The sequence below is a fragment of the Folsomia candida genome, unplaced genomic scaffold, assembly GCF_002217175.1.
Source record: "Folsomia candida strain VU population unplaced genomic scaffold, ASM221717v1 Fcan01_Sc022, whole genome shotgun sequence".
NCBI lineage: Eukaryota > Metazoa > Arthropoda > Collembola > Entomobryomorpha > Isotomidae > Folsomia > Folsomia candida.
Window position 1 is genome coordinate 1025543 of NW_019091214.1, and position 13870 is coordinate 1039412.

General features: G+C 32.8%; 2 protein-coding genes across 2 annotated transcripts; both read left to right on the forward strand.

Annotated features, from left to right (window-relative positions):
* Positions 1 to 434: 434 nt before the first annotated feature.
* LOC110858799 (glycine-rich protein DC9.1) lies at positions 435 to 1978 on the forward strand. Its single transcript, XM_022107685.2, has 2 exons — positions 435 to 1140; positions 1672 to 1978. The coding sequence occupies exons 1-2, from the start codon at positions 761 to 763 to the stop codon at positions 1790 to 1792; spliced, it is 501 nt and encodes a 166-aa protein (XP_021963377.1). The 5' UTR covers positions 435 to 760; the 3' UTR covers positions 1793 to 1978.
* A 5248-nt stretch (positions 1979 to 7226) lies between these two features.
* LOC110858733 (carbonic anhydrase 2) lies at positions 7227 to 10417 on the forward strand. The gene is made up of 3 exons (XM_022107594.2): positions 7227 to 8433; positions 8864 to 9087; positions 9685 to 10417. Exons 1-3 carry the CDS (start codon positions 8165 to 8167, stop codon positions 10161 to 10163), a joined length of 972 nt encoding a protein of 323 aa, XP_021963286.1. The 5' UTR covers positions 7227 to 8164; the 3' UTR covers positions 10164 to 10417.
* The last annotated feature ends 3453 nt before the right edge of the window (positions 10418 to 13870 follow it).

Below are 13870 nucleotides of genomic sequence, written 5' to 3' on the forward strand. Positions count from 1 at the left end.
TGACAATAGCTTCACAGGGATGAAATCCAAATTAGACATGGAAGAAATACAAGAAAAAAGAACAGTAAAACCAACAATACAACAAAGTCAAGGGATTCTAAATATCCAATTCGCGAAAAACTGCTTCAATCTCGATGTTCACTGCTTTAAGAGGGTCACTCAAGTGAAACGCGGTTCAATTCCTCTTCCTCTCCCAAACCAATAAGTCAACTAAAGGGGCCTGCATGACGAACGGGGTCAATTTTTGCCATGAGGGCCCTTAAACACGTGGTTTAAAAAATACCACCCACGTGCGCGACCACGTGGTAAAAATCCCCCTTATTCACATTCTTTACGCAGTGACCCCTTTCGATTCTGCGACGTGCTTCAATTTCTTGATACGACACTTGTAAATTACCTATGTTGCAAATTTTATGTATTGCAAATTTTCGCAATGTACCTTCGACCCAAGGACTGTCTATCTATGTAAATCTCACCCATTTTCACTCCATCGTCACCCCTTCGTCTCGCCAAAACCATTACACATTTCGTACCAGTTCTGGCCAGACTATTTCACACTTTTACACAAATTCTCTAGTATTTATTTTTATTGCAAATATTTTTTTGCAAAAAAAAACAATTTGCAAGTCTCATCCCTTCCTTGCACCGCTACATAGCTAATTGTGTCCTGCAATGTAAACCAATACATATTTCGTCCAATAAGTAAACACTTCACGAAGCAGCGAGTTTGCGAAATTTTGTTGCCAATATTTTTGCAAGTATGCTTCTCCTTCGTGGGTCCGGGGTCACGCTGCTGCTTGTCATCGTGACCTGTGAGGTCACCACGGGATTGACCACGAAACAGAAAACTGTGGGGAACGAGACCCTGGTGGCGTCAGAATCTCGGGTGAAACGTGGCTACAGCTCGGGCCACTCGACGGGCATTGCGTACAATCGGATTAACGATGCCGGTCAGATCAGATTGAGACAGCGGGGAGGAGGGCACCGAGGTGGGTATCATGACGAGGATGAGGGTGGTGGTCATCGAGGTGGTGGGGGTGGTGGTGGTGGTCATGGGGGTGGAGGTCATGAAAATCCTATCGGGGAGGATGGAACGCATACGAACGACTTTAAATCGTATGGGGTCGGGTATGAACACAGGTATGGAAATTGTACAATTTGCGAATTTTTTTGCGGTGAATTTACTACCCTAAAAATTATCAAGTGTGAAAAAATGTCTATAAGTTTCCGTTTTTTCAAAATTTGGTATTCATTTCGTAAATATTTTGCGAATTGAGAAGCTCAAAAATTTCTCATTTTTTGTATTCTCTACTAAAAATCGTTCTAAATGATTTTTCCTCTCTCTTGTTTTGCGAAGTAAGTTTGCAAAATAAATTGGCAGACTTTTTCCCCAATAAAGAAACCATTTATTTAGAAAATAATTCGCAGAATAAATTTGCAACCTTTTTCCCCAATAAGGAAATCATTTAACTGCAAAACAAATTCGTAAAACAAATTCGTAAAACAAATTCGCGAAACAAATTAGCCAACTTGTTCGCCTAATAAATTAACCATTTAGCTTCAAAATAAATTAGTAAAAATACATTCGCAAAATAAGTTTGCGAAACAAATTCGCAAACTTTTCTCCTTAAGAAATAAACAATTTTTAAATTTCTCTATATTTTTTTGCAGAAACACTGAACACTGCGAGGAATCGAAATGCGGCTACAACATTCGCCACTGTCCGCACGGGTGTGTCTTCAACTCTTTGGAATGTGGGGGTGGTCGTGCTTATGATACCTGTTGCTGCTAAAACACTAGCTAAAATTATCTACATAAAATCCTTAAGTTTTACATATTTAATTTCAAAAAATAAATATTTTTCATAATCCTTTTCATAAAAAATATATACTTTTATAATAATATTGCCAAAAAAATCCAGTTGTAAGTAAATACATAAACATTTCGCAACAATAAATTCCTTCCACTCCATTCATCATTCATCTCGATAACCTCTCAAACCTGTCAAACTTTCCACTTTGTTAATATGTATTCGCTACTGGGGGAAGGACATCCCTGCAAAAAAGATGTCACCTGTTTTGGCATAATTTTTGTTAATGCAAATTGAAATTGAGGAAATATTTGGGCAAAATTTGAATTGATTTCGCAAAATTAAAAATAGGCTCATATTTTTGGAAATACTTTTGCAAAAATCTGTAAAACAAAGGATGTCTTCAATTCTCGCAGAATTATAATCTTAAATTAACACAGGAAGGATATTAATTTTTTGCCAGTTTTTTCGATTTTATAAAAAAGTGGAAATTTTGATGTCAGGAACGTCACATCTTAATTTAACTTGTTTATATTTGCAAATTATTAATTTGTAATAATGGGGTTTTAGTCATTCAAAAATGTTGAAAGCGTAATTTTTCAGCCCTAATTGTCAAAAAACTGCATAATATTTTTCAATTATCAATTTCCTTGTGGGGTTGTAGTCATTAAAAAGTTTTGGACAATTGAGAAAGCCATACCGTGTGTAAAAATAGAGGGAAATTGGGTGAGAAAGTGACCAATTTACGATTTAGTGAAAAATTCGCCACGTTGTAAATTAGTGAGTTTTAATAAAATTTGCCTCTAAAACTCCACCAGGAAATTAATAATTGACAAATATCTCGCTGAAATTTATTGAAATCAACTACTGCAAAGATTTTGCGTTCAAATTTTTGAGTAACTAAAAACCCAGGTACAAATTTTACAAATTTTAATAACCTTAAGTCGAGATTAGATTTCACAATACATTGGTTGATGTAAATTATTACTTTTTCAAGTGCATATTTAGCGATCCAAAATTTGATCAAGTTTTATAAAAATCAGTTCGTATGATAAACCTAAATTTAATTTTGTAATATTTGTAATATTAATTTTGTTCGTGGGTTTTTAGTCCCTTCCTTAATTTTTTAACAATTGTGCACTTTTTAAAAAATCAATATTTACATCAATATGTTGTTTATACCCGTAAAAATCACAAATTTTACAAAATTCTAAATTAAATCTTGCGATATTCTTCAATTATTAATGCTAGTTCGTGAGTTTTAAGTCATAACAAATTTTTTTAAATGTACTACCTTGCTTAAAATTTTAATGACTACAACCCCACAAGGAAATTAATAATTGAACAATATTATACATTCTTTTTACAATTATTGCTGAAAAATTGCACTTTCAAAATTTTTGAGTGACTGAAACCCCATTATAACAGATTAAGAAGTTGCAAATATTAACAAATAAATTCAGATCCGCCGTAGTTGACGTTGAAATTTCCACTCTATCATAAAACCGAAAAAAATGTCATCTTTATTGTATAGATTTTTACAAAAGTATTTTCCAAACTTAGCCTTGAGCATATTAAAATTTGCTAAATCAATTCGAATTTTGTCCAAATATTTCCTCAATTTCAATTTGCATGAGCAAAAATAATGCGAAAATAATGGCCATAATAACCTTAATTAAGATCAAAAATTTTTTGCCAATTTTATAAAAATCTAAATTTTATAAAGTAAAATTTAAAATTTATTAATTTTGATCGTGGCTTCTTGGTCACTCAAAAAATTTTCCAAATGTATCAATATTTCCTAAAATACCCTTAAAAAATTCACACCCTTTCTGCCCAGCCCCCTGACCCTCCTGACTTTCATTCACCTCATCCTCTTCTCCATTAATTTAACGCGTATATAAATTACATATAAACTAAATTCCATTGTTCACTTTTGTGGAATGGAATGGAATTCAATGCAGTGAGTGAGCGATTAAAAAACTCTTTATTGTCAATTAGAGATTAACAACTTAACTGCTCAATAATTTTCCACAAGTGGGAATTTACCTCGCGTTTTTGTATCCGGATTAGACCAGACAGCCATCGACATGCAAATGCAAACACAAACAATTCCAGTCTCTATGGACGGATAACACCTTATCATTGGGCATAGATCGGCAAAATATTATGTGAGCTCCACTCTTTCCAGGGTTTACCAGGGGTTAGAAATCTGGTATAGTCAGGCAGGTATTGATTTCTGGGTATTAAAGTTGCTACCAGTTGATATTAAAATTATAACGGTATGCAAAAATTTGCTACCGATATGGTAAAACTTTAATACCGAGCTATTACTATAGGGTATTACTTACCAATACCACTTTGGTAGAGTCATGTATCTATGAATACCGCCTGGTATTATTGTACAACTGGATTTTTAAATACCGGCGGCGTAATATAATAATATTCCAGAATAAATTTAAATACGATATAAAAAGAAAGCATCCTGGGCGGGAATTTAGCAAATAAAGTGGTGCAAAAATTATGGGAAAGCAAAATTAGGCAGTTGATTGAAAAAACTGGGAAAATTCAAAATAACCCATTTGTTCACCTTCATTCATTTGACTTATTATTATGCTGAATGATCGTGAATGAAAATGAATTTTCTGTCATTTGAGTGGAAATGAGGAAATGGCTGAATGATTCCGTCATTTCAGATGAATGACTGTGAATGAAAGGATTTTTCACTCCGTTCATTTTTCATCCTATGCTTAAAACATGCGGCGAAGTAAGAAATGAAATCAGATGAAGTGAAATGAATTTTGAAGAAAATGACTGAATGTGAAGGAAAATCTTCAGTTAGAATTTGGGATGACTTTTGAATGAAAACTAAATTTTTGAACAGGTATGTTTCCGACAGCCGTTTTCAAATTATTATTTTTATGTAAACAGCACATTTTTTCAGAATAATGTACAGCAAAACCTTTCGGATTTTAGAGCCCATGATAATCGAATCTTAAAACAGTTATTTATTTCATAATTTTCTAAATAATTGATTATTGGCGTCAAAAACATTCATTAAACAAACAGGATTCGAGTTACATTCCAATTTTGTTGAAAAAATAAGAAAATTTCAAACACTGATTTCCGACAGTTTTTCCTAAATACTTTTTTACGTAAATAGCAATGGGTCCATTTTTTAAAAATCTTTATTCCGTCAATCTTCTCCCCATTTCATAAATAATTGATTATTGACGTCAAATTTAAGAAAAAATTAGTAATCATTAAACAAGATTAACCACATTAAATTAACTATTTATGGAATTAATTTCGAGAAAAATAAAATTGAGGAATTTATCTAAATTTTGGAAAAACTGGTCAAATAACACATTATCTCAGGATTTGGAAAATCAAATAACGTTTCTGTGATTTCTTTGAAATATGTGATTTGTGTGATTTCTGGCAAAAATGGAACAAATTTCTTTAGTATCAGTTTTACGTTAAAATTAGTTTGATATTCGGATTCAGGATAAAATTATGAGCATTTTCATACGCGATCAGACCAGTTTATTTGGTCAACTTTCATCTTAACTTGGTCAAGATAGAAATAAAATGCAAACGGTACCTTTGTTCCAATCGGCTCAAGTCGGACAGAAAAATGCTCAGAATTTCGGAATATCAAGGTGGTTTTGTTTTGTCCAAGAAAGTATTTAGTTCCACTTTCCCCCAGTAAAATCACGGAAACCACGCTTGGCGATGAAATTACAGAAATCACAACTTGTGATTATCACAGTTCGAACCCTGTATAAATTTATTTTTATAAAATGAGCACATTTTGTATTCTAATCAATCTTATTTTAATATTTTCAATATTTTTTAATAATTATTTTGTGGCGTCAAACAGAACAAAATTGGAGACGAAGTTTTTAATCGTGTAAAAAAAATGTGAATTCAGGAAACTTCAAGTCAATTGTTTCAAACTAATTTTCCTGACGTTTTTAAAATTACAAATGTCAAGTTGTTATTGTTCTAGAATGTATAAAGGGTTAACAAGTTGTTTCCCTTTCTTCCAGTAAAATCGCAGAAATCACGCATCTAAATCACACATTATGATTATAACAGTGTAAACCCTACATAAATTTGCTTTTTCCAGAATTTCCATAATTTGTATTATAATCTACACGGACCCTCAAAATCCCCTTTTTGACCTTAATCCTTAAATATTTCTTAAATTATTAGTTCTTGGCGTCAAACTGGAAAATTATTGGATATGAATTTTTTAACCGTGTGAAAAAATGTGAAATTGTAAAATCACGCCAATTTTCTGAAAACTTCAAATCAACAAATTTCGGGCAATTTACTCTTCCAAACTATTTATCTTTTAATTTGTAAGGCTTACAGTAGCTTCATTTTATATATTTGATAGTATCTGTGAGGTGTGTTCAACATAGGGATTGACCCAAAAAATAATTTATGACGTCAAACTGAACTAAAAATCACAATTCACGCAGTCCTTGGTAACTTTGTAAAACCCGTACAAACTTTAACAAAATTTTACAATATTTCAAAGAAAAATAGATAACAAATTTTTCTAAACTTACTGACGTCAAGGGCATCTATCTTTTTGTTTTGTAAAAGTTTATAAACTTATTGTACAAAATTTACTCATTTTACAAAGTTACCAATGCTTGCGTGAATTGCTTCTTCAAATATTTTGACAAAGTATTTCGCTCATCTCTGCCGAAATATCATCGATAAGAAAAAACTCTAGCTCATTATTTTCTACTCATAAATTGATATTCGACTAAAAAATTATCATCCAGACCTCAGTAACTTTGTAAAATCCACAAAGCTACAAACTTTTACAATATTTTACAAATGTTCTTTTTTAATTAGCTCCAAAATTTTTGTAAATTTGCTCAGATCAAGGGCGTCTCTTTATTTCTAAAAGTTGCCAAAATTATTTTACAAAATTACCAAGCACTGCGTGAATTGCGCCTCTAAATATTTTGGCTCAGTATTTTGCTCATCTCTGCTCAGTTATCACCGATAAAAAAACGCCGGCTCATTACTGACAACATAAAAATTGACATTAACCTGACAGATTCGCTTGTAATAATATTTCCTACCTGATATCTACGTAGCTCAGGTGTCACGATGCATGCCACCGCACTTACGCGACACTTACCACGTAGATTGCATAATGCGTACATCAATACATAATTAATGACCATACATTTTTAATAATCGTCCGAATTGGTAGGTGCTTAAATTGACATATGACTTTTTCTTCTCTTCAAATAATTGATTGATGCGTTGATTCATCCATCAGCGTCACATTGTGTAACAAACAAAACTGTGTACCTAAACGTTTTTGGCAGGACGTATGTACATATTTACGCAAAAAGTAGAGTTGATAACTGGAACTGTTTTTTATCCCCCGTAAAAAAATATATAAAGGATGTGATCGATTTTAAGAGGGTCACGGTTAGGTCATGGGATAGTCGAGGTTAAAAAAATCCCCCTGCTGAAATCGGTCACATGGGTCAACATTTTCCCGTAAAAATGTATCACACTCGTCAAAATCTTTCCAAAAGTCTATACATTTTTCATCAAAATTCACCTAAAGACTATTTAATTCGTCAAAACTCTTACTTAAATTTATAAAATTTGTTCATATTCCCCCCAAAGATTTTAACAAATTGATGAAAATTCACCTATAAATCTATTAAGTTCGTCAAAATTTCCGTATGAATACATCAAATTCGTCAAAATTCCCCCAAAAATCTATCAAATTCGTCAAAAAATCTCCCACAAATCTATGTAGTTCATCAAGATTCTACCCAAAATTGCTCAAATTCGCCCAAAAATCTACCAAATTCGTTAAAAAATTCACTTCAAATCGATCACATCCTTTCCCCATACATATTTACATACATAAATCTCCCCCAAAATCAATATATTTCATTCAAGTGCAAATATTCCCAGAAATTTAAAACAATTTCGAAAACATTTACTGAAAAAAATGTGTACGCAAAGATCAGTTTTTTCCGGTGTTAAGTATTTCATCATCCCGACATTTGACATTGCAAATCGTCACCTCATCCTCAGTGTCATCTCACCTCTACGTCAAAACTTGTACTGCGCGTGGACGTAGTAACACAACGAAAAAAAATATAACATAACATAACATACCTAATTTATTATGATAAGTATGTGTTATCAATCACACAACTATGACTCGACACAACCAACGGAGGACCTTATCAAGATCTTCCCACTGCATAAAAACGCTCCACCACCTACCAATTTCCCATCAATTGAGAAATAATCCCCGTCAATAAATCGATAATCAATTAATCAATAACCGAAAAAATGGTGCGCTATTTCATCGCGACGTTATTATTTTTCGCCGTCGCCGTGACCTCGCAGTCCACGTGGTCATCTGACGACGAATTTTGCTATCAAGGAGACGATTGCGGTCCGTCCAGTCCGAAATGGGCGGGCGAATGTCAAACAGGGGCGCGTCAGTCGCCTATAGATTTTAAATATCCGCTCGTTCGTAAACCTGGAAAAGTTGTGGATCTCTCCTTTGAAACGGCGGGGTATCAGGCGGCGTCAGGATTTTGGGTGCAAAATAATGGGTAATTAGCCTATAATGAATAATTATCCCGCAGGAAAACCGTGTGAAGGGTTTTGTAAAATTCTGGAGGAAAAATTTGCAAATTTCTATTCTGCAGAACAGTTTGTGCAAAATTCTGCATATTTAATACACATATAGCTCTGCATAGAGCTCTTTTTGCTAAAAAAAATCCGTCAATTTCTGCGGGAAAGATATTGAAATTTCCATTACAAGTCCCCAAGTCTAAACTCTTTTACAAGTAAAATCATAAAATTGCAAAAAATTGAACCCCTTTTCACATCATGATTTCAAATTCCGGTGAAAACTCCTACTAATTTCGAGTATATGTTTTCCAGCAAATTGTGTAGTGACAAAGATGAATTTTTAATGTTGATAAAATCATTGCCAAATTATTACAAATTCGCAAATTAAAAATTTATTCTGAATTTCAGGCACACGATCCAGGTTAGTTTGACGGAGGAGTTGCGGTCAGAGGGTGCGATGTGGGGGTACGGGATGGAGGGGACCAAGTACATCTTTGCCCAGATCCACTTCCACTGGGGAGAAGTGGACGATGGCAGTGAGCACACGGTGGCTGGAAAACATTGGCCCGTCGAGCTACATTTGGTCCATTACGACCAAAAGTATGGGTCCTTTGCAAATGCGGCTAGTTCAGGTATGCAAATTTTTTTGCTCATTTTTTACGGAAAAAGAATTTACGAAACAAAAAAAAATCTTAAGGTTTAAGCTTTTTTAGAGCGTTTTTGAAATTTTGAGTAAATATCAAAAATTTAAAAAACACTGATAAATTCGAAATCTTTAACTTCCCACATATTCTAATTTTGCCCAAAGTATTATTTCATCTCGCGAAACAATAATTCACGTAAAAGTTGATAAAGTTTACAACCTGACGTAAAAAATTAGGTATTTCAGGAGTTAACTTGACATTAATTAGGTAAAATTTTCTCCACACATAATTACACAGAATGTCAATTGATGAAATTTCCATAATTGTATAAAATTTGTACAAAACTTTAGAAAATATTTCAAAAATTTACAAAATTTGACAAAATTCAAAAAACTCTTGCGATACTTGCAATTTACAAAACTTTTCCCTGCTAACAAAAAATTTAAACCGATTAAATTATTTTGTTGTATTCAAATTTTTCAAGTCCCATTTCCAAAATGTTTGAAAATCATTTCAATTTTCCTTCCCAAATCAGAAAATTTGCACATTTTTTCGCAATATCAAAACCTCCATTTTCTCTCACAGGTGACCCGAAAGGTCTCTCCGTTCTTGGCGTCTTCCTTTCCGCGGGGTCCGAATTTGATGAGAATTTAGCCTTCGACACGATCGCGGATCATCTCCCCCTTTCCTACCAAGACCACCCGGAACACATTACCACTTCCGGTTTGGACTTGACTTCCCTCCTTCCGAAAGAGGGGGCACCCTTCTTCCGCTACATGGGCTCCCTCACCACTCCAAACTGTACCGAAGCCGTCGAATGGACCGTCCTGCTCGACCCGATACCCGTCAAACCATCAGAAATTAAGAAGTTCCATGACGTCCTGGACCACGCTGGGGTTCCGATGGGGCTGAATTTTCGCCCAGTTCAGCCTCTGGGGGACAGAGTGGTCGAATTTTTGGTCCGGGGGGCTGACCAGACGAGGACGGGGGGCGTCTCGAGACCAACAGCGGCGTCAATGGGGCTACTTTTTTGCACAATTTTGCACTTTTTGTGGTCAAATTGAGCCTAGAATTGCACACTTTTTAATAGAAAATCTAGTCAATAATTTATCCGCACTAAAAAAAATCTCACTAATAATTTAACTACCTCGTAAACTAGATTAAAATTAAAGAATAATATTTTAACACATTTTTGTAAACCTTAAAAGTCGAGAAATAAAGATGGAGGTAAAATGAATGGGGATTATTTTAGCACATTTTCCCCTACATTCAAACCTAATTACGCGTTTTGCAATAAATCAACAAATTTCTTAAAATATCTCAGAAATGAAATTCTTAAATTGTCATTTCATGTCAAGAGGCTCAACCTGAATTAATATTCACGTCTGATCAAAAATATAATAATCATGAAATTGGCGTACAAATCTGACTAATTTCCAACTGGCTCAAATTCCATTATTTCCACAAGTTGAAATTTCGGAACATAATTTCACGATCAAATTTTATCTCAAAATTACGAAAATTAAGGTAAAACTAATTTTCATAAGGTACATGTAAATCTATTTGAGCAGCTTCAAAATAAGCCATATTTGCAAGATTATCAAGATTTACAATTTTATTTTAGAAAAATATGCGATATCTTCTAATTAAAAAATCTGAGGATAAATAAAATCGTGGTTTATCATTTTGACAATTTTTGTATTTCATTTTTTTAAATGCGAAAATTAAAATTTGTTAATTCATAAAAATACATAAATAAAATAAAATAAATAAGTTCCCGTCAGAACTACATTCAATTGGAAGTGTTATACACGCATATTTCTATTGGTTACAAATTTAGATCATTTTTCTTCTTCCTTTTTTGAGTAATTTGTATTTATATATAAAAGAAATGGAAATTCAGACTGAATTTCCATTTCTTTTATATATAAATACTACGCAAACTGGACTGAATTATTCAGTCCAGTTTGCAAACTAAACTTGAAAATAAGTCAGATTTGGACGTCAATTCTATAATTTTCACATGTTATGAAGTTCTTCAAAATTATTAAGATACGTCATTTGGCAACGTCACGCAGTTTTTTAAATCCTACTGAAAAATCGTAAATGGTTATTAAAAATTTTGCACATTTTTTGCCTTCTTTGCACAATTTTAGACTTTTTCTGGTCAATTGAGCCCAGAAGTGGACATTTTTAATTAAGAAATTTATTTAATAATTTATGCATACTAAAACAAATCTTACTATTAATTTAACTACCTCGTTAACTAATCCGAAATAAAATATAATGATGAATATTTTAACACATTTTTGTAATCCGTAAAAGTCGTTAAATAAAGGGGAAAATGAGATTGTCAGTAACTGAGATCAGGATATTTGAAAGTAAGAATTTTAATAATTTGATGTTTGCGGGGGATAGAATAGTCGAATTTCTAGTCCTGGGAAGTGACTAGACGAGGACGGGTGGATTTTACACTTTTTGTTGTCAAATTGAGCCCAAAACTGTACATTTTTTAAAAGAACATCTACATCTAGTCAATAATTAATCAATAATTTATGTACACCAAAATTTGTCACTACTATTTTAACCACATACCTCGTAAACCAGATAAAAAATAATGAGAAATATTTTAACACATTTTTGTAAAGTTTAAAAGTCGATAAATAAAGATGGTAAAAAAATTTATAATTAACAGAGATTATCTCCTCATAGTTTTTGTCGTGTTTTTAAAAGTTTTAATTTTGGGTAGCATTTTTTACGTGCATAGAGGGCGAAATGGTCGAATTTCAAGTCCGGGGAGCTCGACCCATGAAATACCAATCTCTATAAGCGAAGCTCCTTCAGTCATCCATGAGCTAGACCAGGATTGATGCATGAAATACTTATATCAAATATATGAATAATATTTTAACACATTTTTGCAAACCTTAAAAGCCGAGAAATAAAGATGGAGGTAAAATGAGACAATCAGTAACGGAGGTACGTTCTGCATCTCTAGGAAAATATTTCTAAAATTTAAATAATTCAATTACTTTGAATGAGCTATGTAGGGGACAGAATAGTCGAATTTCTAGTCCGGGGGGCTGACCAGACAGGGACGGGAGGCGTCTCGAGACCAATAGCTGCTTCGACATGGCTAATTTTTTGCGCACCTTTGCACTTTATCTGGTCAAATTGAGCGCAGAATTGCACATTTTTTAATAGAAAATCTAGTCAATATTTAGTCAGTAAATAATTTATGCACACCAAAAAATCTCACTAACAATTTAACTATCTCGCAAACTAGACGACAAATATCATAAGATAGCTCTCGATTATGTATATTTTAACACATTTTTGTAAACCTTATCAATTGAATTGATAAATACAAATTGAGAAAAAATGGGATTATGAATAAATTTTGGACTTCTTAATTGCGAAGTTCTTGTTATGATTTTTAACATCGATCTTTACCTCCAAAAAGTATTTTAAAGAACTGCGACAACATCACAATCTGCGTTATTCAATTTGGTCAAGAAATTTGTAAATCTATCTCCGCTGTCAAGATTGTACAAAATATCGAATTTTAACAAATCACACACGCATTCAAACCTTATTAAATACGTAGATATTACGAATTTTTTCCCAGGCAAATCAGCAAATTTTACAAAAATATTTCGGATATGACAACTAAGCTAAACCAGAAACCAGTAAAAATAATTATGAATATTTAAATACATTTTTATATTCGTTATTGTTCGAGAAATAAATATGGAGGCAAAATGAGATTAGATTATGAATAATGGAGAAAAATTATTGATTTGTTAATTACCAATTTTTCTCCAGTTTGAAGCTTGACATGAATTTTAACCTCCAAAACCCATTTAAAAAATGTGGAGCAAGGAACATTGAATGATCTGTTCTGTCAAATTCGGTCAACAAATTTGGAATGTATTAACATCGCTCTCCAGTAAAATATCAAATTTTAACAAACCACACGAAGCCTTATTAATATAAAATACGTATTACGACTTTTTTTGCAATAAATCAGCAAATTTTATAAAATATTTCGGAAATGACAAGTACACCAAACCAGCAACTGGTAAAAAAAGATTGTGACTATCTTAACACATTTTTTTGTAGACGTTATTTGTCGGGAAATAAAGATGCCAAAGATGGAGGCGAAATGAGATTTTGAATAACAGGTAAATTTTGGTTTTGTTAATTGATAATTTTATTTCAATCTTAAATTTGACACGGATTTTGAACCATTAAACAACTTACAAGTATTATCGCATAATAATCTACTTTGTAAAGTTTAGTCAACTGATTTGGAATTAGATTAACTCTGCCGTCAAGACTGTAGAAAATATCGGATTTTAACACACTACATTCGTAATTACGCATTTTGCAATAAATCAGCAAATTTTATAAAATATTTCGGAAATGACAAGTACATACACCAAATCGGAAGCGCATAAAAAAATAATTATGCATATTCTAACACATTTTTGGAAACGTTATTGGTCGAAAAATAAAAATGAAAAAAAATGAAGGTATGAATCACAAGTAAATTTTGGATTTGTTAATTCGGAATTAAGATAAGCCTCTCATCCTCCTTAAAAATATTTTGAAAAACATAAATAGTTGATCTGTGGGACAGAATGGTCTAATTATGTTTTTAATCCGAGGGTCTGGCCCGACAAGGACGCGTGGTGTCTCGAGATGATTTGGGATCGATGGACGGTGATCTCGAAAAAATGTTTTAAAAATTAATCTGATGAATCAACCT

Coding starts and splice junctions, on each gene's coding strand:
- LOC110858799 (XM_022107685.2), top strand. CDS start 761: ATGCTTCTCCTTCGTGGGTCCGGGGTCACGCTGCTGCTTGTCATCGTG. Junction 1,141..1,671: donor GGGGTCGGGTATGAACACAG/GTATGGAAATTG, acceptor ATTTTTTTGCAG/AAACACTGAACACTGCGAGG.
- LOC110858733 (XM_022107594.2), top strand. CDS start 8,165: ATGGTGCGCTATTTCATCGCGACGTTATTATTTTTCGCCGTCGCCGTG. Junction 8,434..8,863: donor TTTTGGGTGCAAAATAATGG/GTAATTAGCCTA, acceptor TCTGAATTTCAG/GCACACGATCCAGGTTAGTT. Junction 9,088..9,684: donor TGCAAATGCGGCTAGTTCAG/GTATGCAAATTT, acceptor TTTCTCTCACAG/GTGACCCGAAAGGTCTCTCC.